We start from the raw sequence: 24,181 nt of genomic DNA, 5'->3' as shown, positions 1-24,181 counted from the left end.
AAATGCAAAAAGGAGCTTTCCTGCCTGAAATTTTATAACCTTTTCCAGATGGGCCGAGGGGTCCCGAGTATATCTTGGTATCCAGTGGGATGCACTTTTCTCAACTCTCGGGGCTCCACCTACTTAGCAGACTTCCCTGAATGCCCTGACCAGGCCCCAGGCTTGTGGTAGAGTACAGAGGAGCAGCTCTGGAGACCCGGCCGTTTCCATTTGCCCAACACCCAGAAGCGATGGGAAAAATCTCTTGAAAGGCCAGTGTGTGCTGAGCTGAGTCCCCTCTCCCATCACAGCCCTCCTCAGCTGCAACTGCCCACAGCCATGTGGGGAACAGAGCCAGGTCTAAGACCATGGCCCAGGGTGGTGAGGTTGTTTCTTCTTTTCATTTCCACACCTTTGTCCCAGAAGCCAAAGAAGGCAGCCAGGAGACCCACTCTGCAAAGTTCTTGACCTGGGGGCTAAAGGAGGTGCCTCAGAACAACAGTCTGGTGGGGACAAAGCCAGCTGAGCCCAGGGTCAGGCTCAGCTCCAGACTCTTGGTTTTCAGAGATATTGAATGTACTAAGAGAAGGGGGTACCTACAAATTACATCTCTGAAAATTACTTTTAAAGGCTGGTGAGTTTTAGACCACTAAGACAGATTTGGCGGAACAGCTGTTTTTGTGAAAAGGAGAGTAGATTTATTTTTCTACATTTAATTGTCATAAAATATGTATACATAAAATCCAACATTTTAACCATTTTAAGTACAGTTCCCGTATTAATACACTGACAAAGTTGAGGGGCCATTAGTACACTATTCTCTTCCAGAATTCTTTTGCCATCCTAAACAAGAACTCTGTACCCATTAAATAGTGAGTCTCCCTTCTTCTTACCCCAACCCCCAGAAACCTCCATTCTTCGTTCTATGTCCAGGAAACTGATTCATGTCAGTGGAAGTGTACATTATTTACACCTTTTAATCTATCTTCATCCACTGGGTATACTTCATGTCTTTGAAGCTCATCCATATTGCAGCTGGTGTCAGAACTTCCTTCCCTATGAAGGGTGAATAATATTCCATTGTACACTGCACATTTTATCAGCTGATAGACATTTGAGTCCTTCCTTGGATGGTCTATGACTACTGTGAACATTGGCATGTAAGTATCGTAGATTTGTCCTTTGCCGTTTTAGAGAAACGGACCCCAGTTAACTGGACAAATGTTAAAGAGGCCAATTATGACCTTGGAGTCCCAGCTCTCTGACAATGGAAGAGATCCCCGTGGCCTGGAGCATCAGGAACAGGTGATTATTAGGCAAGAATCCTTTGGTGGGGGCATTCACAGCAAGTAAAGGAGACCCTTCCACCTCTGTAACCTGTGATTCGATGTAGGGAGTTTCTACTCTCTAAAAGCCACATGTGGAGGAAGTGATAGCCATGTCAGATGAACCTTCATTTCCTGAGGGAGGGGAAGGAGGTCAGAGGACACTTGTCTGCCCGTATGAGGAGCAGAATATACTACTGTCTCTAGCCTGAGCCTGAACTCAGGGGCTGATATACTGCGAAGGTTAGATGGAGATGCGGTGCAGGGTTGGGGAACTCTGTCTAGAGCACAACAAACCGTTTCCTTGGATATAGCATTCTGGGCAGGATAGTGAGTCCACCTTCCTTAGCATGGTCTTTCATGTCTGTGTGTCTACTGGGAAGAGAGCACTTTCCAGGGAGGCCCAGTCCTAGCCCTATTTCCTCACAGGCTATGGGAGGTCCAGGGATGGAGGCGGACACGTGAATACAGAACTCCCCCTGGAGTTTTCAGCATGATCTGTCAGCTTCGGTGGGGATGCCCTAAGCTCCCACTCAATTAGATTCATTCTGCTACTGTTGGGGGTTTCTTATCATTAGTTGAGAAGGTCCTGCCAGAGAATTCCAGTATTCCAGAGTAAGTTTAATTGTGGGTGATTTCATGCTGTCCTTTTTATGTTGAAGCCAGGGGCTTGCATCATAGACCAGTGAATTCAGGGAGGGTTTTATTTGCATGTGAATCATAGCTTTTCCAGCTGAATGTCACTTACTTGGAATTTTCGTCTGATTTTGTTTTTGTTTTTGTCTCTTGGTGTTTTTCCATCGGGCTCTTGGCTAACCAGAAGAAGAAGGTGGGGGGGGGGGGGGTAGGGAGGGCTCCATCTGCCTGGAGCAGGGTTTGAGTTGGCGACTCCGAGGCTGAGTATTATGAATGTGAAAATAAGAAAACGGATGCTTTATTTTGCTTTGAGGGAGGAACCGAAGCCAAGTCAAATTGAGAGCTCTAATTTGGGAATAGTGTTATTACAGGTCATTGGGAGTTGGGTACGAGCTAAATTGGGAGGCCAGTCACATGAGGAGGCAGCAAGAGCAGTCACATGGGGAGACAGCCGAGGCTCCTTTACAATGAAGTTTTATTTTATTTACTACACGGTTGAAAGGAACTTATGGCAGATTCAGAAACCAAGTCACCTTCGTGGTTGTTGATTACTCTAGGTCCCGGCCCATTGGTTGTTTTACATACACGCTAGAACTTCCAAATGTGTGTGCTCTCTGGGGCTTTATTTAGGACCTGGAATCCATTCCTTGATGAGTGGAGCAGGCCATGTGCTAAAGGTTACATGTCTGTTCTCCACACTCATGGCTTATTCCAAGCGGCTTGCTTCTTCTTCCCTGAAGTCCCCAAGCATTTTACACATCAGGATCAAATAACCTGGATAATCACACACATGCACACACACACACACACACACACACACACACACACACACACACACAGAGTGAGACAGAGACAGAGACAGAGAGAGACACACACACGACCTTTCAGCTTCATTTTCTTTTCTTCAACACTGATACTGCAAATGCCAGTTTAAATTTAAAAAAAAAAAAAAGATAGATCCCGCCCCCACGGTGGCCAGTTATGAGCAGTCTCTTCCCATTTCCACCTGATTCAGTTGTGTGAGCTAAATTGCTAGGCCTAGTTAGCTGCCTTTGAGATAAGATGTTCAACAGCTCAAGACTCTCTGGAACCAGGGAAGTGATATCCAACGCACACGGGTTGTGATCATGGTCCTAAATGGAGCGCCTTACTAAGTGTGTGACAGTCTGCTGGTGCCTCCGCAGTGTGTGGGCCAGCAGTGCTTGTGATCAACGTTAGGAATAGCAGGTGTGTGGAAACTTTCTATAATAGCAGCCTGGCCACCCAGACCGGCACAGACAAGTGATCAGGGACGCTGGCGCTGTTTGCCGCGGGACCAGGGCATTATTGGTGTGTGACCTGAGGCAGCTTGCCCTGTGCCTCGGTTTCCCACGTGGGTTTGGAATAGGGAGGCTAAGTTCAGGAGATGTTTGAGGAGTGGGATGTCATCAGGTGAAGAGAGAGGGGGTGTAGAAGTGGCTGTGAGAGTTCACACCACAGCCGCAAGGGCTTTGAGCAAAGCCTAGATGGCTCGCCCCCCTTCCCAGCATGGCCCTCTGCGCCTGAGGCCTCTGACATCACAATGCCCAGGTGATCACCCAATAATGATGAGCTACGCCCAGCAGACAGCAGAGGAGGGGAGAAGAGGAGGAGGGCGAAGTGGAGAGGGAGGAGATGGAGCGATCCCTTATGTGACCTGTCATTCCATCCACGCACACGGTTTTCACCTAACATCTGGTTCCAGTGTAATGTTTCCAGCTCCAGACAACCTGGACAGCGTCTGTGCCCTCCCCCTCAAACGCAGCACCGTATTATGGTCCTCTAATCAAGAGAACTGCGCTCCTCTCGCTGCTGCGTGTCTGGTGGTTCATCGGCAGACCAGTGAGTTAATACTTCTTCACCAGACGGCTCTCCGGAGCAGCTGTTTAGAGGTAACGTTCTGGCTGCCATGGCTCCGAACAGAGCCATCCCGACCCTCCCCACCCCTGAAGGCGGTGCTGTGCTCTGTGAACTATGTAGAGGCCATGAGGGTGGGAGTCTGTGGTTAAAAACTACAACGGCACCGACAGTTTTGCCTCATTGTGTTTGTGGGCCACCCCCCCCCCCCAGGCTGGGTTACACTTTTTTGGACAGCACCCTAAAATCCAAATGGGTGTGGTCCTAGCGTCCCTGGCCCTCCTGAGAAGGACTTTGTACCCCTTTTCACCCGACATATTGTAATGGTAGAAAAATGGGGAGGTCAGCCCTGTCTTAGAAATATTATGACATTTTGATGACTTGTTTATTATTGTTTTAAACTCCATGACTTCTTGAAAAAAAAAAAAAGAAAGAAAGAAAGAAAAGAAAAGAAAAAGTCCATGTCACTCTTGAAGTCCTTCTTCCCATCTCTTCTCCTGGCAAAAAAATATAATAAAATAAGATGAATCACCTTTTCTTACCTGGCTTCCCATTGCCTTACTTGGGGATTACTATAATGCTAGAATGCAGAGGCTTCCTCCCGTCAGCAGCTCTCAAATGTGAGCCTTGATCTCAGTCATCGGGAAGGATAGTCAAACAGGGTGCTCCTTCAGGAGCTGGGCTGGGACCTAGAGGTGGACTCTGCATTTCTAACAAGTTTCCAGACGTGCAGCCTCCTACCCTGAAGTGGGACTTAGGCCTTTTGGACCACTCCACCCCCTTCCCCAGGAAAGAACCAATAGGAGGGAGGTCATCCTGATCCTGTGGATCCAGCTCATGATTACATGGTACTCACTGTGGGTACCTAAGTGAGTACTGCCGGGACTAAGTTATAGGCTTATTTCGCAAGAATAAATAAATAAATAAACAAACAAATAAATAATGGCTAGTCCAAACAGAGCAAGTTATCTCAATTGACTGTACATAGTCAGTTACAAAAATTAAATAACTTGTCCTCAGGCATTAAGTCACTGGGAGAGGACTTACTTAGCATCTGTAAAAGCCCTAGATTTGACCCCCAACACTGCAAACAGGAGGGGGGAGATTTAGTATTTCTGAAGGGGAGAAAACTGAAATACATCGTGATTAACTGAATCCACACCAAGTTCATACAGCTCAGTAGAAATTCAAGCCCAGATAATACTATGATTTAGGGTCCATCTTTTTATGGCCCACCCCACCTCCAATCAAGCCACTTAGAATACCCAGTCACCTTCTATAGTTCTTGGAAATGAAGGCCTCCAAAGAGGTGCTCCTAGAGCGTAGGTTGGGTGCATAACACTAGGGTCCTGGATACAGTCCCCAGGGGACTCGCCCACCTCACCTGCATTTCCATGTGAGCAGAGGCAGGAGTGACCCATGGTATGGAGTTCTGTTGAGCATGTGACTTAGAGGTGCTTGGTGGGAAGCTGCTGAGGGCGTGTTTGTAGGGAAAGGCTGGTCCTGTCTTCTGGGGCCCCACATGCCATTGCCAGTTCTGCCTTGGTTTCAACTGTTGATACTTAGCATTGTCATAAGGCGGGTATCTGAGGAGAAGGGACAGACTGTTGTCGTCAGCTATCCTAGAAAAATGTATGCATCTCTTTCAATCCGTCCAGTCCAACAAGACTGTATGGTCGGCCTCAATTTAGAGGAAAGAGCAGCAGATGCAGTAACAGGAAGTAATATTCTTACTCTCAGGAAACAGGAGCATGACTAGAGAGAATCATGTGTCCAGGTCCATCATTGAGCTCAAATATGTGATGGCTAACGTGGGAAAATGAGATTGGGGGTGGGAGGTAGAATCTTCCACCGATACGAGGGATCAGTGGGAGGGGCAGAAGGAGGGAGGGAGGAAATTTGGGTGTATACAAGGTATGTCTCCAGCAGAGAGTAGCTAATGTCAGAAATAGGATTTAGACAGCTGAAGGCCATCTCTCCTAGAACAGGAACAATAGATCCGGGTCCTGGTGGGTTGTGCTTCTTGCCAAGGAATGTGTTGGATCTTCTAGGGAACTAAAGATCTTTCTGCATCAGAAAACAACTGCCTTTTACAGCATTGCCTTTGGTTCCCAATATGGAAACCTCCTTTAGGGCGGTTCTCTACTCCTGTTATCTGATTCTCTTCAAATTATCTGCACTGAAGTCATTTCTGTGGTTTTAGCACATTTTCTCCTCTCTCTACCGATTTCATTGAAGAGGGCGGGTTCTAGTGACTGAGACTGAAGATAAGTATCAGGTTAATAAACGCACCCATCTCTAAAGGTGGAGGTGTAAAAGGTACGTTAAAACAAAGCGACACACTACTGCTGTCATCTTCGGCCCAGGACCAGTGAGGCTAGAGTTTTTGCATTATCTTTCTCCTCACTGGGCCATGGCCTCAAGACCTGGAGGTAAGGATGAGGGCCAGTAGGTGAGTTTCTAGAACCCCTGGACATAGAAGTGTTGTTTCTCCTACCTTCTGCCATAACATTCCGATTTATCTCCTTGAAGGAGCCCCTGCCAGCCAGATCTACCCTCTCTATCTTTTCAGCGATGAGATGGGGCAGCTCATCACATTGGTCTGCTGGCCCCGGGCTATTGAGAAGACAAAGCTTGTTCCTGTCTGGATGCTGCTGCCTGGGCCTGTTTTTCCACACTCTGTTCTTTCTCCCTTCCTGTGACCCCACCCCCCACCCCTATTTTCGTGTCTTCCTTTCTTGCAGAATTCTAGACAGCATCCTTGAGGATGCATGAGTCACAGACATTCTACCTGTGGCCTCCACTTCTTCTTCTGCAATTTCTCCCCAAGCTAACTGAAGTGAGAGGTCCGCCTCTGAGCTCTGCTCCAGCCATTGACCTATAGCTCTGCTTAGTTTTGTGCCCCAAAGAGGGGAAATGCCCACAGCCTTTTCATCCTTCACTGTCACCTTTCCTAGTGTTCTTGCTGCTCTCTGCCCCCAGGACTTCAACTTTTAGAGGTAGTTCCCCTTCTTAAAAAAAAAAAAAAAAAGATCTGAAACTTGAGTCTGAATACATCCCCACACCTAGTAACCTGAATGAGTCTGCGGCACAAGTAATCGGCCCTTTTCTGCTTACCTTTGCATACATTCCCAGAGTAACGGCTTGGGAATGGACCAGGAAGGGAGGTGTGACTCTCACTCCCCTACAGGACTGTCTGTGGAGCACACATGGGTGTGTTCCAGGATCACCTAACTCTGTTCTTGTGGTTAACCAGGACCTTCATCATGCAATGCATAGTCAGTTTGTGACAGATTCAAATATCCTACCTCAATAAAATTGTTCCTTCTCCATCGAATGACTTATATGTGTAAAGTACTTCAGATTTAATGCCTAAATGCATAATATATAAACTTCACTATCAACACCTCCAACATGCATATTTTGGGGATGTCGATGTGTTGTTCCTTAGTGACAGTATTTATGTAGTTACACATCATAGCATAGGCTCACACATTCACACTTACACACTGGAGTCCCAACTCTTCAGATGGAACATTTTGTCTATCGGTTGTCCAGCAACTTCATTTCATTTAGAAAGTGTGGGACCCAGTGAAGTGACAGTCTAGATTCATTTTAGAAAGCAGGTCCCTAGTGTCAGGGTGGAACACATTGGCTGTAATTTTCCCCATATTTCCTAGGGCTAACCCCTACTGTGTTGATGCTAACGATCCAGGTTGGCCCACATGATCAAGCCTGAACTATCAAAGTTCTTTTGAGGACTGCTCAGTCTTCCAGGATTACCCACCCCCAACTGCTCCTCCTGGACAGTACCAGGCACTTAGGCCTTAGCTTGTCTAAAGCTATCTTACATTGCAGTGGACATTGTAGAGCCTGGATACTATGGACTTCTGTCAGAATTCTTATTTCTTGTGCTTTCCGTGAGACCATGCCCAATGCTCATAAAGTATGGCTAAGCATGCCTTCAGCACAAGGATTCATTATTTTAAAGACTCAGAGCATCACTTCATCCTGTAGGGGGTTTGTTCTGGGGTGAGGTGAAGATGGGTGAGGGCAGAAACTCCAGCCTTTCTAGAATTTGCAGTCTCCCTTCACAGAGGCTTCCTACGCTAGCAGTCCTGTGAGTGGCGCTTACAAAATTGCATCATGTGGTTGTCATGAGCAAGGGAATGGTTTCCAAGAGTTTAGGAGACCCATTCCTAGCAAGTTTTATTAAAACTATCACCATTCAGACGTAAAACAATCTTGATGCAATGCTATTGGGATTGCTTTTCTTTTGTTCAACAGGCATTTGCAAAAGAGTTGTATTAAATAAGTTTAATTCTGCTATGTCGGCCTCTCAAATCTTTTTTTGTGAGGATGATTTTAATCGGTGTTGGTGACAGTCAGGGGAGCACCCAGGATCTCTGTTCTGTGACCGACTTTTCCACCCCAAACAGAATGTTAAGAAAGGGGTGCGGTAAAGACCTGGAAATTGAACTGTTTTGTTTTCTTTTATATGTCATTCTTATTTGACTTGAAAGCTAAAACCAATCAGAATACCGCAGTGTAACAGTGTCTACTATTTGAAAGAATTTTCTAGAAAATAACATTTTTAGTAAAAACCCCTAAAGTCAGATTGGAGAGAGGGCTTGGTACTTGTTGTTCCTGCAGAGGACTGGAGTTCAGGTTCCTATGCCCACATGATGACTCACAACCCTTCTAACTCGAGCTCCATGGGATCTGACACCCTCTTCTGACCTCTACGGGCACCAGGCACATATGTTATACATATGCATAGGAGCAAAATACTTAGACACATAAATTAAAAAAAACTCACAGTCTAAAATATCATCAGACAAAATGCCAGAAATAATCTACAGCCATTAAAAAGTGGTTCCGAAGGAAATGTTAAGACATGGGGAAATGTGGAGCCCATCACAACCTCCACAGAGCTAGCACTCCAATGGATAGGGGCAGAAGTCAGATAAAAACACCCAGCAGGCCACACAGGGCTAACACTGTGGGAAGGAAAGCCGAGCCAGGAATTAGGGAGGGGAGGGTGAGATGGTGAAGCGGGCAAAGTTAGTGTGAACAAGGTTTCATTAGAAACGTGATATTTGCACACAAAAGTGAGCTGATAGGTGCTACATGTGGGTCAGGGGCAAAGTGTTCAAGAAAGAGAAAACACCAAATACCAAGGTTCCAAGGGGTGTGAGTCTGACATGTTAAAGGATTCTGAGGGGTGTGTGTGTGTGTGACGTGTTAAAGGATTCCAAGGGGTGTGTGTGTCTGACATGTTAAAGGATTCTGAGGGGTGTGTGTGTGTCTGATGTGTTAAGGGAACTGGGCGGAACAAAAGCGTGAGGGGCAGAAGCAGCGTGTTGGTCCATTTCCTACTGCCCTAGCAAAGTGCCAGAGACTTGGTACCATATTACAAGGAAAGGAGGTTTCTTTAGCTCACAGATTTGGAGACTCAAAGTCTAAGAGCAGACCAAGTCCAGACCAGTGGGTTGAGCCTCTGGTGAGAACTTGTGGTGAATGGTATCACAATGGGGAGAGTCTGTGTGGAAGAGAACCCTTGGGGAGACAAAAAACTAGAAAGTCAAGGGGTGAAGTGTGTCATGGGCCCTCACAAGGTCCCCACAAGAACTATGTCAGTTCCTTCTGGAGACAGTCATCTATCATCTCATTAACTTCTGACAGGGCCCTACCTCTTGGAAGTCACACCACTTCCGTGCTACTGCATCAGACCCAATCTTCCAGCATGTGAACCTCTGGGCCATCCTCAAACCATACCCAAATCATAGCAGATGGGTAGCACTGGAATCTTTAATCTGGAGAGTGATCTATCAACTAGTCTTACAAGATCTTTCTTACAAAATGATGGTTATGATTCCTAATGGATTTTGCTGATGATTGAGTGGAATGCCAAAGTATGTTCAGATTCTGGATATATTGTAAACATGCTAACAGATTAGACATCTGGAGAAAGAGAGAGAGACGAACTATCTTTGGACATGTAGCTTTGAGACTCCGTGAATGGAGCTTTGGAGGGTGCAGTTGAATCCATATGTCTAGACGTCAAGGGAGACATCCGGACTTCAAACACAAATGTGGGAGCTTTCCACATAGTCCCAGGCCAGAGGTGAGAACCCAGGCAAGTGGATGGGGAAGTTGGCTTGCTATATACACTCTCTGGAAATGGGTGCCTCACCTCCGAAAGTCAAAAATAACCAGCAGGGGTCAGAAAGCGAAGAGAATCACAACCCTTACTTGAGCCCTTGGCTGAGAGACCTCAGGATGAGTTCCCAGCTGGCCTGAGTCTGTTGGGAGCAAAGGAACCTTCCTGGAGCATCCTGCTGTGCCGGGGCCTGGTGCAAAGTCTTGCAGATAGAAGGTCCTTGTTGAAGAGACATCCCTCCTCCTCGCACCCCTGACCACTTTTTAGTGGTCACTGAGCCATTTCAGGTGTTTACTGAGGTCAGAGAGTCCTGATTGCTGCTCTTTGAACATGACCAGTGCCCACGAATGACCAGCATCTGTAAGCCTCCTGCTTGCAGAGAAGGCTGTCATACTTCATGGCTCTACCATAGAGATCCCTGCCTTCTCTCTTGAGTTCAAAGAGCAGAAGACGCTTTAAGTGAAATTCTCTGAGACTTTCCTGTGTATACAATGAAATATGGCCACATCCACCTGCCATTTCCCCACTCCAACTCACTTCAGAGTTCTACTGCCCCACTTCATGTCCTACTAAAAAAAGAAACCCACTAAGTCCAGTTGGTGCTGCCCGTCTGTGCATATGTATGGGGTCGTCTCCTAGAGCTCCATACATCTGGCAGCCTGCCAGTCGCCACACCCCCCCAAAGATGAATTGGTTCTCCCGTTCCTGGCAATTATTAACTGCTGATAATTCCTCATTTTGGGGGTGTAGTCTCACGAGCTCCTCCCCCACCGATGCCGGAATTTTGGCTGTCTTGATCTTGTGCAGTTAACCATAGCTGCCAATAGCAGTATCCTGCCCAGAGGCAGCGCTTGACCGCCAGCTCTCACCACCTTCTTTCACCTCCTCTTCCGAGATGTTCCCTGAGCCTTGGCAGGCATTGTTTGTTTGTTTTTACGGAACGATCATGAAGCCCTTTGTATTAGTTAGCCATTGCTGTGCAGGAAGCTACTCCTGGGGGCTGGGAAGATGACTCAGTAGCCAAGAACATTTGTTGACTTTCCAAAGGACTGAGGTTCAATTCCCAGCACCCACATGGTGTCTCACAACCAACCATAATCCCAGTTTCGGGGAATCAGACACCCTCTTCCGACCTCTGAGGGTACCAGACACAGGCGGTGCACAGACATATATGTGAGTGAAACATACATGTAAAATAAATAATCTTTTTTTTTTTTTTAATTACCGCCTAAACTTAATGGCTTAACCTGATAACAGCCTAGTTGGGTCGCTCAGGTCCAAAGTCTCTGACCACATCACTGTCGTGACACTTACTGGAGCTACTAAAGTCCTTTCAAGGTGGCTCATTGATATGACTGCCTAGCCTGTTCTGACTTAATGGAAGGCCGGAGTACTCCTCCCCTGGAGATGCCTAAGCGTCTTCATAGTTGGTGTCAGTGGCTTCCCCCCACAGCAAAGGGACAAAGAGAGCAAGGTAGGAGCTGCAACACTTCTCATCAGGACACCGCCGCCACTTTATCAGTCACACAGATGTGTGCCCGTGTCCGAGAGTGCACAGGGTGTGAATGCCAGGACTAGAGGACCAGTGGGGACCATTTGACAAATGAGAGAGATGCTTCCTGTCCCCTGACGCCTTTCTACAAGGCACCGCTGTTACGATAGGGCCTTGGTAACTCTAGATATTTAGACCCCTCATGATATCTGATGTATCAGCACAGTTTGAAGACCCCCCCCCCCACCAGGTTACCCAGATTATTCTCCCAGCTCAAGGGGATACTTTGAGAGACAAGAGACAATAGTAGATGCTAACACAGGAGTCTCACCACTGGCATACTGCATTTGCCGTTTTTATCCTGGTTTTTGGGGTACCCCGTGTCAGCTCTCATCCCTATTAAATGATGTCACCATTTGCGTTTTGAGTCATCCCGAGTTGTACTAACCTTTGAAGCCTCTTGTTCCTGGGGCGTCCAGGATCAAGTTTGTGACATAACTTCCAACCAGGAGGATTTAACCATGAAAACCCACTGGTATCATTGCTTTATAGCACATTTATTTAGCCATTCCTCACGCGAGTGTGCACTTAATTCCCAGCCATTTCTCGCATGAACAGAGCGTCTAAATGCACTTGTGAGAAAGCCTTTTTATGGTGAATGTTATTAAACTGAAAACAGGGGTACAATAAAATAGCAATTTAAGGGTAATTTACTAACAATTGCAGCCTTTTAAACACTGACATACGATTGTGTGGCGATAATATCGAACTTGTCACTCCAAGAATTACGGGACAGCTTCCCAATCCTCACCGTCTTTAACTATAACTCTTTCAATTTTTCTTTTACTCTTACTTTTTACTCCTTTGTCACTGGACTAAAAATTATAAGGCATCAACTTTCCCCCACATTAAATACCCATCACATCTGGGCTTCTTACTCAGAGAAAAGTACCCAGAGGACGGAAAGACGAGTTGGCCTCCTCAAAACTCATGAATTTTGGACTTCAGTTTCCCATGTTGCTGCCTGCACGTGCTGATGTTGTGGGGAGTCAGGGAGAAACTGAGTCTCAGAGGTGATCAACCATTGGACAATGGTGAGGGTTCCTGGTTTGTTCCTAAGAAGGGACAATCTGTCTAATACAAACCTCAGCACAGATTCCCTTACTCTCTGGAAGGGACATAGACACAGCAAAGAAGATTAGTGAGCATCTAGCGAGATTTAGCCAACATGTCCCAAGCCTCTCCATGTAGGAGCTGGCTTCTATTTGATGGTAGAGATGTTCCCTCTTGTAGTATTATCCTTGATGCTCATGCTGCGGGACCGACGGGTGCTGTCTAGAAAGCAGGGAGGTACACCCTGAAGGCTGGCTTGGTAATTTGACTTGGGAACCATTGTTGACAAGATGTACTGAAAATCCAGATAATCAGCACACATTCTCCTGTAGGCAGACCACCACAGGAAGCCAAATTATAATCAGAAACCATTTTCTAAGCTGCCCTAAAAAAAATCTCTGCCCCCTAACGTGGACATAGCTCAAATCTGCGTAATCAGTTCATTCTTTCCCTGAAGGCATCTAGGGAGCTAACTCACAGTCTACCATTGTTGGTGAGCAGAAAATCAAGGTGAGGGAGGTGAGGGAGGCGTTTAGTAGCAGCAAGTTAGTGTCCTGGGTCTGTCTCAGAACAGGGACAGGAATGTCACAGGGACCTAACATTCAAAGCAACATGGCTAAAGCTTCCTTTTTTCTTCCAGACACTTGGGTGGATATACATTGGTTATCTTTGGCCATAAAACAAATTACTCAAAGCTGGCCACTTATACATGTGTAATCACACACTGGTTTTGTGGCTCTAGAAATCTGTGGCCGTGGCTCCGGGTCCCTCAGAATGCTGTCTGGAGCTCTATTCATATGAAAACTAACAGAACTGAGATCTCCTTTGCAAGGCGGCACCCTTGCATGGCTAGAGCCTGGGGCGGTGGACATTGCCAGAAGGTCTCTGTGCTGGCTAATCTTATGTCAACTTGACACAAGCTAGAGTCATCCAGCTAGAAAGGAGGGAGCCTCAACGGAGAGTGCCTCCAGAGGGAGGTAGTGGCATGTACCTTTAATCCTAGCACTCAGGAGGCAGAGGTAGGCAAATCACTGAGTTTGAGGTCAGCCTGTTCTACGGAGCAAGTTCCAGGATGGCCAGGACTGCATAGAGAAACCCTGTCTTGAAAAACCAAACCAAACCAAAACAAAAAACCCAGGAGAAAATGCCTCCGTAAGATCCGACTGTGCTCAAGCCTGTAGGGCATTTTTCTCAATTAGTGATTGATGGGGGAGGGCCCAGACTTTAATCCCAGCATTTGGGAAACAGAGCCCAGCAGATCTCTGAGTTCGAGGCCACCTTGGTCTACAGAGTGAGTTTCAGGGACAGCCAAGGCTACACAGAGAAACCCTGTCTCAAAAAAACAAACAAAAAGAACAAGCCAGTAGGCAGCACCCTCCAAGGCCTCTACATCAGCTCCTGCCTCCAGGTTCCTGCCTTGTGGGAGTTCTGTCCTGACTTCCTTCAGGGATAACAATGAAGTGACTGGCAGTGTTAGCCAAATAAACCCTCTCCTCCTCCAGTTGCTCTGGTCATGGTGTCTCATCTCAGCAATAGTCACCCTAATTAAGACATCCTTGGGGGGAACTCTGAAACTACACGTTGCCATCTCCAACCACACTCCATCTGCTGCCTACAAATCACTAAACTGCACCCCACCCCCAGACCTCAAGAGGATGAGGTTCCCTTCCAAAGACAAGTGTCCAAAGAAATTAGGAGCATCCTAAAACCACACACACACACACACACACACACACACACACACACACACACACACACACACAGCATCCTCTCCATGGTCTCTGCAGATCTTTTTCTTACGTTTGCACAGCTTCGTAACTATAGCTACGTATTTGTACACAGTCGATATAATGAGTAGACCACCAATACTAACATAACTAGCTTACGGCCATTCTAGCGTGATAGCTACCTGTATCTTAAGCTAGTTTGTCTACCTCCCTTCTGCCTCTTCACTAGTCAGGGGATCGATGACAACTTAGTTGCTCCGCCCACGCCTCTGTCTTCATCAGTAAGCAAAGGTTAGTTATAAGACCTGCCACCCCACCCCCTCTGGCTAAGCTTCTTGAGAGGATTCAATGATAATTAAATGCCCAGGGCTTACACGAGATGCTGGCCCGCAGAAACCACTCAATACTGTCAGCTGTCAGCCCGACAGCTATAGCAACAGAAGTTCGAGCCAGTAGGCGTGGTTAGCCTTATAGCAGAGTTCCTGGTGGGGGCGGGGCGGGGTGGGGGAGCAAAACCCATGCTTGTCTTCCTGGCCAACACCACAACCTCAAACCATCGGAGGGCTATTTCAGCCCTAGAAGGGACCAGGGACGGAGACCCCATTTCCCTTCTCTGCTGCGCCTCCTCCCTCTGAGTCCTGGGTCGAATCCCTGGCAGAAAGCGGTTGCTGGAGATGATATGCTGGATGTTTCACCTGCACTCTGAGTTCTATTTATTTATGTTTTATTTTTGTTCCTGACTTTTTTTTTTTTTGCATCAACCTTTTGTGGGAGGGCAGAATATTTAAACAGGGAAGTGGCCTAGTAGGAAGCTAGGAAGTTCTTTAGCCTCATGCATTTTTATTAAAAGTTGTTCCCAAAAATTTCATTTTAAGCATTATGTGTGCACCCTGCCTGCCCCTGCTCGGTTGGCTTATGACACTTCTGTTCTTCCTCTGGGGCCTTTTGTTTCCTTCCTGTGGATCCCGAGACCCTTGGAGAGACCGACTAGATTTCTTTTCCTCCTAAACATCGTCGTCATGTAAAGTGTGCCAGACTCATGGCTCAGGCCTATCATCCCAGCACTTGAGAGGCTGGAGCAGAAGGATTCCTGTGAGTTGGAAGCCAGAATGAACCACATGATAAGACTTGCTCTCAAAACAAATAGACAAAAATTACCCCAAAGTTCAACAAAAACCAGAAAATAGTGCCTGGTCTTTGCTGACAAAGTATGGGTGCGTTGGAGGTGTTAAGATGAGTTTTGCTTATCTCCCAGACCCCCTTTAAAAGAGAGGCTTCACCTAGTGGGACACATGAGGTCCTTATATCTGGTGGCAATTAGCTAAATAGAGAGTTAGGAAGGACCTCCTGAGGTCATCTACCCCGTGCCTTTCTCCATCCAAGTGTCTCTGGCCTGTGCTGGCCTACTCACCAGCCACATCGGGTCCTGAGCATGGCAAGATGGTTCATTCAAGTGGGGATGTTGTCGGTGATAACCTACATCCTGGATTTCAAAGATTGAACTCAAGTCGAAAGAGGGTGAATGTCTGCCTAATGATCTGTGTTGATCACATGGTGAAATGATATTTCAGAGTTGGGTTACATAGCTTGTTGCTCTTCTGAAATTTGACTACTGCAAAGTTTCAGGCTCTATACGTGGCTGTTGTCTTACTTTGAAACTATGCTGTTGGCTCACCCAGCCCTGATAGTATTCAGATGCGCCTCCCCACAGCAGGGATTCTAGAACCTTCCACCGGGACTCCTCTGTGCCTTTCATGATTCTGGCTACCCATTTCTTCTCTGTGGTCTCACCTGGTCTTCCTTCAGGTTTGCGGCTTCCGCTTCACACGGTGACTCTTCAGCATCCTAGGGAACCCCCCATGGAGAGAGTCCAATATCACTTCTTTTTTTTTTGGTTTTTCAAGACAGGATTTCTCTGTGTAGCTTTGCGCCTTTCCTGGAACTCACTTGGTAGTCCAGGCTGGCCTCGAACTCACAGAGATCCGCCTGCCTCTGCCTCCCGAGTGCTGGGATTAAAGGCGTGCGCCACCACCGCCCGGCCAGTATCGCTTCTTATTGTTTAAAGGGCAGTAACTCCATTTTCTCCCCCTCTTTCACTTGGTACATGTCTTTTTTTCCAGCGTGGTGACATTTTTAATGGCTTCCCTTGGGCCCTCCCTGGTTTCTCTACTTAGTTGAAAAACTAATTGTCCAAAGCCACTTACCTCAGCACTGATGATGGGTCTGACTGACGCAGAGAAAAAAGAAGGGATTGTCTCCCTCCATTACGTACTCAGCTGGTCTTTGGGATGCTTCATTCCATTTAATCCAAGGCAGGCAGAAACTGTTGGTACCACCCATGACTGATGAGGAAGCAGAGGCTCAAAAAGGTTAAGCAACGTAACAAAACTCCACTACAAGTTAAGAGGGAGGTCTAGGATTAGCTCCCGTGCCGGACTCCCAAGACCATGCTCCTTCGTTAGACATGGCTGCCAGGCGGATTGATTGGTTAACTTTGTTACTGTAGCACAATACCCGAGAGAAAATCCACTTGAAAAGAGGAAAGGTTTATTTTGATTCTCAGTTTGGAAGATTCCAATCCATAATGGCTGGTGAAGGCAACTGTCCCTCACGACAGCCAGGAAGCAAAGAGAGAAAGATGAGGTAGGGTTCTATTATCCATTTCAGAAGCATATCCCAAAGTGCCCCCAAAAACCTGCTAGTAAACTCCATTTTAAATATCTCCAAAGTGGGGAGCAAGTCTTTAACATGGGACCTTCAGGGAACTTAGATGAAGCCACAACACTGAGTTTTTTTTAAATTATTGTGAAGAGGCCTTGGTACATGCCAATGAGTTTGTAGCCTATAATTATCTCCTTCCAACCTGAAGGCACTGTGTGAAAGGCAGTGGGGATGCCCAGCTCTGTGGATAACTGTCCACCTCCAAAACAAGCAGGCAGCAAAGGAGGTGTTAAAGATCTGTTTTTTGCCGGGCGGTGGTGGTGCACGCCTTTAATTCCAGCACTCGGGAGGCAGAGCCAGGTGGATCTCTTTGAGTTCAAGGCCAGCCTGGTCTACAGAGCGAGATCCAGGAAAAGGCACAAAGCTACACAGAGAAACCCTGTCTCGGAAAAAAAAAAAAAATCTGTTTTTTACATGCATGAACCTCAAAGAAACCAGTCAATGAAGTGAGGCATTTGGTACCATAACTGGGCAGGGTGGTTCAACGTCTGCTGTCCCAGCACTGAGGAGGCTGAGACGGAGAGTCACCCATGAGTTTGAGGCAAGCCAGGGGATTCAGAGTGAGAGAGGCCCTGTCTCAGAAAACAAAAAGGCAAACACTGAGGTCCCACTTGTCTGAGATACCTAGAGAACCGGGTTCTTGGGGACAGGAAACGGAATGGTGACTTGCCAAAGGATGGGAAACGGAGTGGGAGGTTTTGGTTCGGATAAGGAAAGACTTTCTAAAAAATCTGGAAGGTCACAAAGGTGGACAGGTAGATTGCATGTCATTGTGAGTGCCCTTAATGACACCGAACTGCAGGTTGAAAAGGCTTACCATGATGCGTATTTTGTCACAGTAAGAACAGAGAGGCCGGGCGGTGGTGGTGCACGCCTTTAATCCCAGCACTCGGGAGGCAGAGCCAGGTGGATCTCTGTGAGTTCGAGGCCAGCCTGGGCTACCAAGTGAGATCCAGGAAAGGCGCAAAGCTACACAGAGAAACCCTGTCTCGAAAAACCAAAAAATAAATAAAAAGAAAGACAGAAAAAAGAAAAAAGAACAAAGAGGTCTTGGGTCTGGCAAGATGGCCCAGGTGGTAAAGTGCTTGCTTGTAAGTATGAGGACCTGAGATCGATCCCAGGAACCCATGTAAAAATGCCGGCACAGTGCATGGTTGTCATGCTGGCCCTGGGGAGGCAGAGATAGGAGGATCCCTAGGGCTCACTGGCCAGCCAGCCTAGCCTAGTTGTTGAGTTCTGGGGAGAACTTGTCTCAAAGGATGTAGATGGTGGTCCTTAGGATAGCATCCGATGTTGTCCACTGTCCTCTACGCACATGAGCACACACATGCTGCTCTCAAGCACCCATACCAGTAAAATGTTTAAATTAAAAATAAAGTATTTAAAAAAAAACCCTACAAACATCTTCATATAAAGATAAATAACCTACTAGTGTGATCCAAGGTGTCCCTGGAGCTGAACTGGGTTTCTTTGCTCTGAGTTCTTTTCTTTTCTTTCTTTCTTTCTTTGTTTTTTTTGTTTGTTTGTTTGTTTTTGTTTTGTTTGTTTGTTTGTTTGAGACAGGGTTTCTCTGTATAGCTTTGTGCCTTTCCTGGAACTCACTCTGTAACCCAGGTTGGCCTCGAGCTCACAAAGATCCGCCTGCCTCTGCCTCCAGAGTGCTAGGATTAAAGGCGTGCGCCATCACCACCCCACTTGAGTTATTTTCTTATAAGAAAGTCCCAGCTGGTAGAACTGAGATTTGAAGACAAGTGTCAGGTCCTTTTGCCCTGACATGTTCTTCTGTGTAGGAAGTTGAATCAGCTTCGCACACATCCTTTCTCAAGCACTTAAGACAGTTTCAACAGATGTCGGGACTGGGAAGGCAGCTTCACTCCATGAATTCCTCCTTGTGGACCCCCAGCTGGTGGAAATGTGTTTAGCCCTGGCCCTTGTCTGTCTAAGGTTGTGCTTAGTCTTATCTAAGAAGGAAGACACAGCTTCCAATTCTCTTTAGTTGGTCTTTGGAGACATGAATGAGAATTAGAGACTCCAAACATCTAAGCACTTGTTTGTTGAATTTTTAAACCTTTTTTTAAAATGGAGATTGTATTTATTTTTATTTTATGTATATGTGTTTGCCTGTATGTATGTCTGTGTGCCTTGTATGTGCGAAGTGCCCGAGGAAGCCAGAAGAGGACGTCAGATGCCCTGGGGCTGGAGTAAGGGACAGCTGTGAGCCACCTTGTGGGTGCTGTAATTGATCCTAGGTCCTCTTGAAAAGAAGCCAAGTGCTCTCAACCACTGAGCCACCTTTCCAGCCCCAATAATTTAGTTTTCTGAGACAAGTTCTCATATAATTCATGCTGCCTCTAGCTTCCTAAGGAATAGTGGATGACCTTGAACTTCTGATCCTCCTGTCTCCATCATCAAAGTACTAGGATTACAGGTGTCCACCACTATACCCAATGCAAAGGATCAAGCCTAAGGCTTGTGAGGTGCTAGGGACGCATTCTACTTTCTGCACACTCTTAAGAATTTTTGAACTATCTCTCACTGAAGTCCCTGGCCCCTGAAAACCTTAGGCCAGTTAACCAATCTCATACACAGGGAGTCTTGAGGACATTTAGGCAGGGTGTCTAAGTTGGGACTCTTAAGTCACAGAAAATCAGAGTGTGGTGTTTAGTGGGATTGTGGGTGTATTTGCTCATGTGTCCTGTGTACTTTCCCTTCCAGGAATCATTAACCAATGGCAACAGGAATCCAAGGATAAAGTGATTTCCCTTCTGTTAACTCACCTGCCTTTGCTGAAGCCAGGAAACCTCGACGCAAAAGTAGAGTATATGAAACTGCTGCCCAAGATCCTGGCGCACTCTATCGAACACAACCAGCACATTGAGGAGAGCAGGCAGCTGCTGTCCTACGCTTTGATCCACCCGGCCACTTCCCTAGAAGACCGAAGTGCTCTAGCCATGTGGCTGAATCATTTGGAGGACCGTACATCGACCAGCTTTGGTAGCCAGAACCGAGGCCGCTCGGACTCTGTGGATTATGGACAGACGCACTACTATCACCAAAGACAGAACTCAGACGACAAGCTCAATGGATGGCAGAACTCTCGGGATTCTGGGATTTGCATCAACGCCTCCAGCTGGCAGGACAAAAGCCTGGGATGTGAGAATGGCCACGTGCCCCTCTACTCTTCCTCATCTGTCCCCACCACAATCAACACGATTGGAACCAGCACAAGTACGAGTAAGTCCCCCTGGAACCCCTTTAATGCATTCTGGATTGGTGATTTGCTGTGTGTGGCACGTCCTGCTGACATCGTCTGCTCTGAGCACCCTGTAACCCTGGGAGAAGAGGGCTGGTGGCAGTCGGCTGTGGGAGAGGGCTCTTTGGACCCGGTATTTGTTGCTCTTTGGCTCTGGAAAGATGAAAATTCTGGGCAGGTTAAAATGATGGATGGTCCAAGATTGGGGTTTAGACAGACCAAAAATAAAGAAATGAGAGAAGAGAGAGTCAATGGTGAAAGAAGGAACCATTCTGTTTCCACAAATAAAAATGCCTTTCACCCTGGGGCTCAGGGATTTGCAGAGACATTGAGTTACTGTGTGCTTCTCTGAAACTGACGTTAACCCATGGTTGACCAGGCAGCCTCATGGCTTTGTGCATTGTCTCCTCCTCCTCCTCCTCCTCCTCCTCCTCCTCCTCCTCCTCCTCTCCCTTCTCCTCCTTCCCCTCCTCCTTCTTTTCCTCCTTTTCCTCCCCTCTCCTCCTCCTCTTCCTTTTTTTTATATATGTTTTTCTTTTTTAAAAAAGTTACCTGGAAGGTCTCTTCTCCTTGTATTTTCTGGCTGAACCCCCAGGCGTTGGGTGGCCCCAAGCAGGTTTGCTGACTGAGAATGCTACTCTGTGCTGTGGGCTGATGTGAACACTGTGGACTTCCTTTCGCTCAGTCTAACATGTTAGACAAGGAGGGTCAGGAAATGCTTTGTGGGAAGACAGAGCAGATGACTCTCTTAACCACTCCATAGTGGGCATGAGGACTGGGAGTCCTTTCTATGGTGTCCTACTTAGGCCAAGCAAGGTGGCCAACCTCGACTCGTGCCTGTCTACAGCGGTGCTGTGGGAGGGCGACTGCCATCAAACAACACTCCTTGGTGCTGATTTGCACATGTCTGTGACTGCTGTGGCACTCCCGAGATAACTCTAAACCATCTTGGGGGAAAGGTTTTGCAATTGGAGCCAACGTGCCTGTCGACATGCAGGAAAACCCTTTGTTAAAAGAGTTGAGAAGAGGAGCTGAGAACGTAGCTGGGTGATAGTGCTCTCCTAGCATGTGTGAGGGAGGCATGGACTCAATCCCTGACACCACAAACTTGGAGGGAAGAAGATAAGGGAAGCTTTAAAACGAGCAGGGATGCCTTGGCCCCTACTCGAATCCTTTGGCTGTTAGACCTCTTTTAATAGCTTTCTTGAATAATTAGGAATGACAAATCATAGCTACATGAGTCCAAACAGCACATTACTAGAATAATCAACACTGGAGATGATACTCGGCCTTGGGCACAATGTAAGATTTTTGTTGTTTTTCCTTTTTTTTTTTTTTTGCATTTATCTATGAGTGACTTGAACAGTTGTGAGTTAGGGGTGAGTATTGCCATGGTGATTTATGATGTAAGAAAGTCTTGTGGCAATCAGTGTCCTTTATGGAATCATAATCTATCAAGAACAACTTTGATCAGCCTCTGTGTAACAGAATGATGGCTGACACTACAGCGGATATGAAGCCTCTTAGCCCGAGTTTCCTGAGTGAGGGATGGGATCCAGTTGTGATCACGTCTTCAGTTACCAAAAGGCCTTGGTAACGGAAGAGATGCAGGTTCCGAGCATCCCACCATCTTCTCTTTGTTTCTATACTCATTTTGCAGATTGATTTACTCAGCATCAGGTTTTGACAATATTGGCACTTTGAACATGCTTATCAGATTTCGTCAGCAACCACTCCCTTGAACAGTGACTGGCCAGCCCTATGGAGAAGGTTGCAGATGACTCCCATGGCTGTCTTGCCCTTGTGTACTTGAGTTGCAAAGGGCTAGAGGTTTAACCAGATGACTATGTGACATATATCTAGAAGACAAAAGGAGTTTTAGAGCATCAGCAGAAACTATGAAAGACCTCAGATCTCCCTTCTAGAACATTCCCTTCCAGCATTAGGCCACATCAACTTTAGATTTCAGTGTTTACTCCCCTGCATGGCCATGGTAGCTCGGTTGTGTTTTTCAAAATTGCAAGCCTTTAGGTCATTAGTTCAATCATGAGTCTATAAAATACAGGTTCTGAGAGGCAGCCTGAGGAAGTAGAAAACTCGTGGACTTGAGTGTCAACCAACACCCTTCAAGGTCTAAACTAAATCTGCAGTTTGCTAACTGTAGCTTGGTCGGGTTATTAACTCCTTTGAACATAGCTCCCACTTGTAAAATGAGAACATTCCTGATTCTTACCTTCTCGATCTGTGGGAAGATCGTGTCCTGCGCCAGGGAGCACACAGTAGGTGTGCACTAGATGGATACATGGGGAAAACTGGCAAACACGGAAAGGAAACAAGTGCTAACGGGGATGTCTGGAGTCTGTACCCTCGCTTTCAGTTCTGAGTGCCCTGGACAGAATATCTTTCCCTAAGTCTAGGGCCACACAGAGTACAGGTGCTCATTGACTCTAGTGGCCTTTGTTCCAATAAACCCACTATTGGATAAATTGGATAAATCCATATCCAATAAAGCTAAAGATGTTCATAAGCCAAGACTTCTTTGACAAGCCTAGCTTGTCCAGCACTGTAACTTAGCCGCTCCTGCCTCAGATAGGTTCAGAACACTTACATTAGTCTACAGTGGGCAAAATCATCTGATACAAGGTGATTTATTTTTATTAAGTATCAAAAAGTGAAAAATGGCCGGGCGGTGGTGGCGCACGCCTTTAATCCCAGCACTCGGGAGGCAGAGCCAGGCGGATCTCTGTGAGTTCGAGGTCAACCTGGGCTACCAAGTGAGTTCCAGGAAAGGCGCAAAGCTACACAGAGAAACCCTGTCTCGAAAAACCAAAAAAAAAAAAAAAGTGAAAAATGGAATGTTTGTGTATGTGCGCTTTTACACAGTCTCAAAGTTAAGCCATCACCAAGTCCAACCATTTCAAGCTGGGAACTAAATATAGTCCAGGGGACTGACTTGGGCTACCCCACTGCAGGAGAAAGTGGGTACAATTTCTCCCACTCTACTAGAGGGTTGCCTTTCTTCTTCTTTCAAAGTGGGAAAAAGTAGCAGCTCAAAATATTTTGAATTTAAGAATTTAAATTGATAACTGCTTCCCATTTTTAAATTATCAGCCACGCTAGTGATCGTCAGTGCAGAGGAACTCACTGCAAAGCCACGTTAGTGGTAGTCAGTACAGAGGAACTCATGCATAGCCACGTTAGTGGTCGTCAGTGCAGAGGAACTCACTGCAAAGCCACGTTAGTGGTCGTCAGTGCAGAGGAACTCACTGCAAAGCCACGTTAGTGGTAGTCAGTGCAGAGGAACTCATGCACAGCCACGTTAGTGGTCGTCAGTGCAGAGGAACTCATGCAAAGCCACGTCAGTGGTCGTCAGTGCAGAGGAACTCACTGCAAAGCCACGTTAGTGATCGTCAGTGCAGAGGAACTCATGCACAGCCACGTTAGTGGTAGTCAGTGCAGAGGAACTCATGCACAGCCACGTTAGTGGTCGTCAGTGCAGAGGAACTCATGCAAAGCCACGTCAGTGGTCGTCAGTGCAGAGGAACTCACTGCAAAGCCACGTTAGTGATCGTCAGTGCAGAGGAACTCATGCACAGCCACATTAGTGGTCATCAGTGCAGAGGAACTCACTGCAAAGCCACGTTAGTGATCGTCAGTGCAGAGGAACTCATGCACAGCCACGTTAGTGGTCGTCAGTGCAGAGGAACTCATGCACAGCCACATTAGTGGTCATCAGTGCAGAGGAACTCACTGCAAAGCCACGTTAGTGATCGTCAGTGCAGAGGAACTCATGCACAGCCACGTTAGTGGTCGTCAGTGCAGAGGAACTCATGCACAGCCACATTAGTGGTCATCAGTGCAGAGGAACTCACTGCAAAGCCATGTTAGTGGTCGTCA

General features: G+C 46.8%; 1 protein-coding gene across 6 annotated transcripts in view; it reads left to right on the top strand.

Annotated features, from left to right (window-relative positions):
• Positions 1-24,181, top strand: part of Samd4a (sterile alpha motif domain containing 4A) — a 250,240-nt gene that overhangs the window by 142,453 nt on the left and 83,606 nt on the right. For all 6 annotated transcript variants that reach the window (XM_052733425.1, XM_052733423.1, XM_052733421.1 and 3 more), the window contains one exon: positions 19,747-20,265. In XM_052733425.1, coding sequence (XP_052589385.1) covers positions 19,854-20,265 — 412 coding nt within the window. In that variant the 5' untranslated portion in view covers positions 19,747-19,853. The remainder of the gene's footprint in view (positions 1-19,746; positions 20,266-24,181) is intronic.

Source organism: Peromyscus californicus, unplaced genomic scaffold, assembly GCF_007827085.1.
Source record: "Peromyscus californicus insignis strain IS unplaced genomic scaffold, ASM782708v3 Scaffold_12__1_contigs__length_115047231, whole genome shotgun sequence".
Taxonomy (NCBI): domain Eukaryota; kingdom Metazoa; phylum Chordata; class Mammalia; order Rodentia; family Cricetidae; genus Peromyscus; species Peromyscus californicus.
The sequence above is the reverse complement of the archived record's forward strand: the minus strand, read 5'-3'. Positions and strand labels throughout refer to the sequence as shown.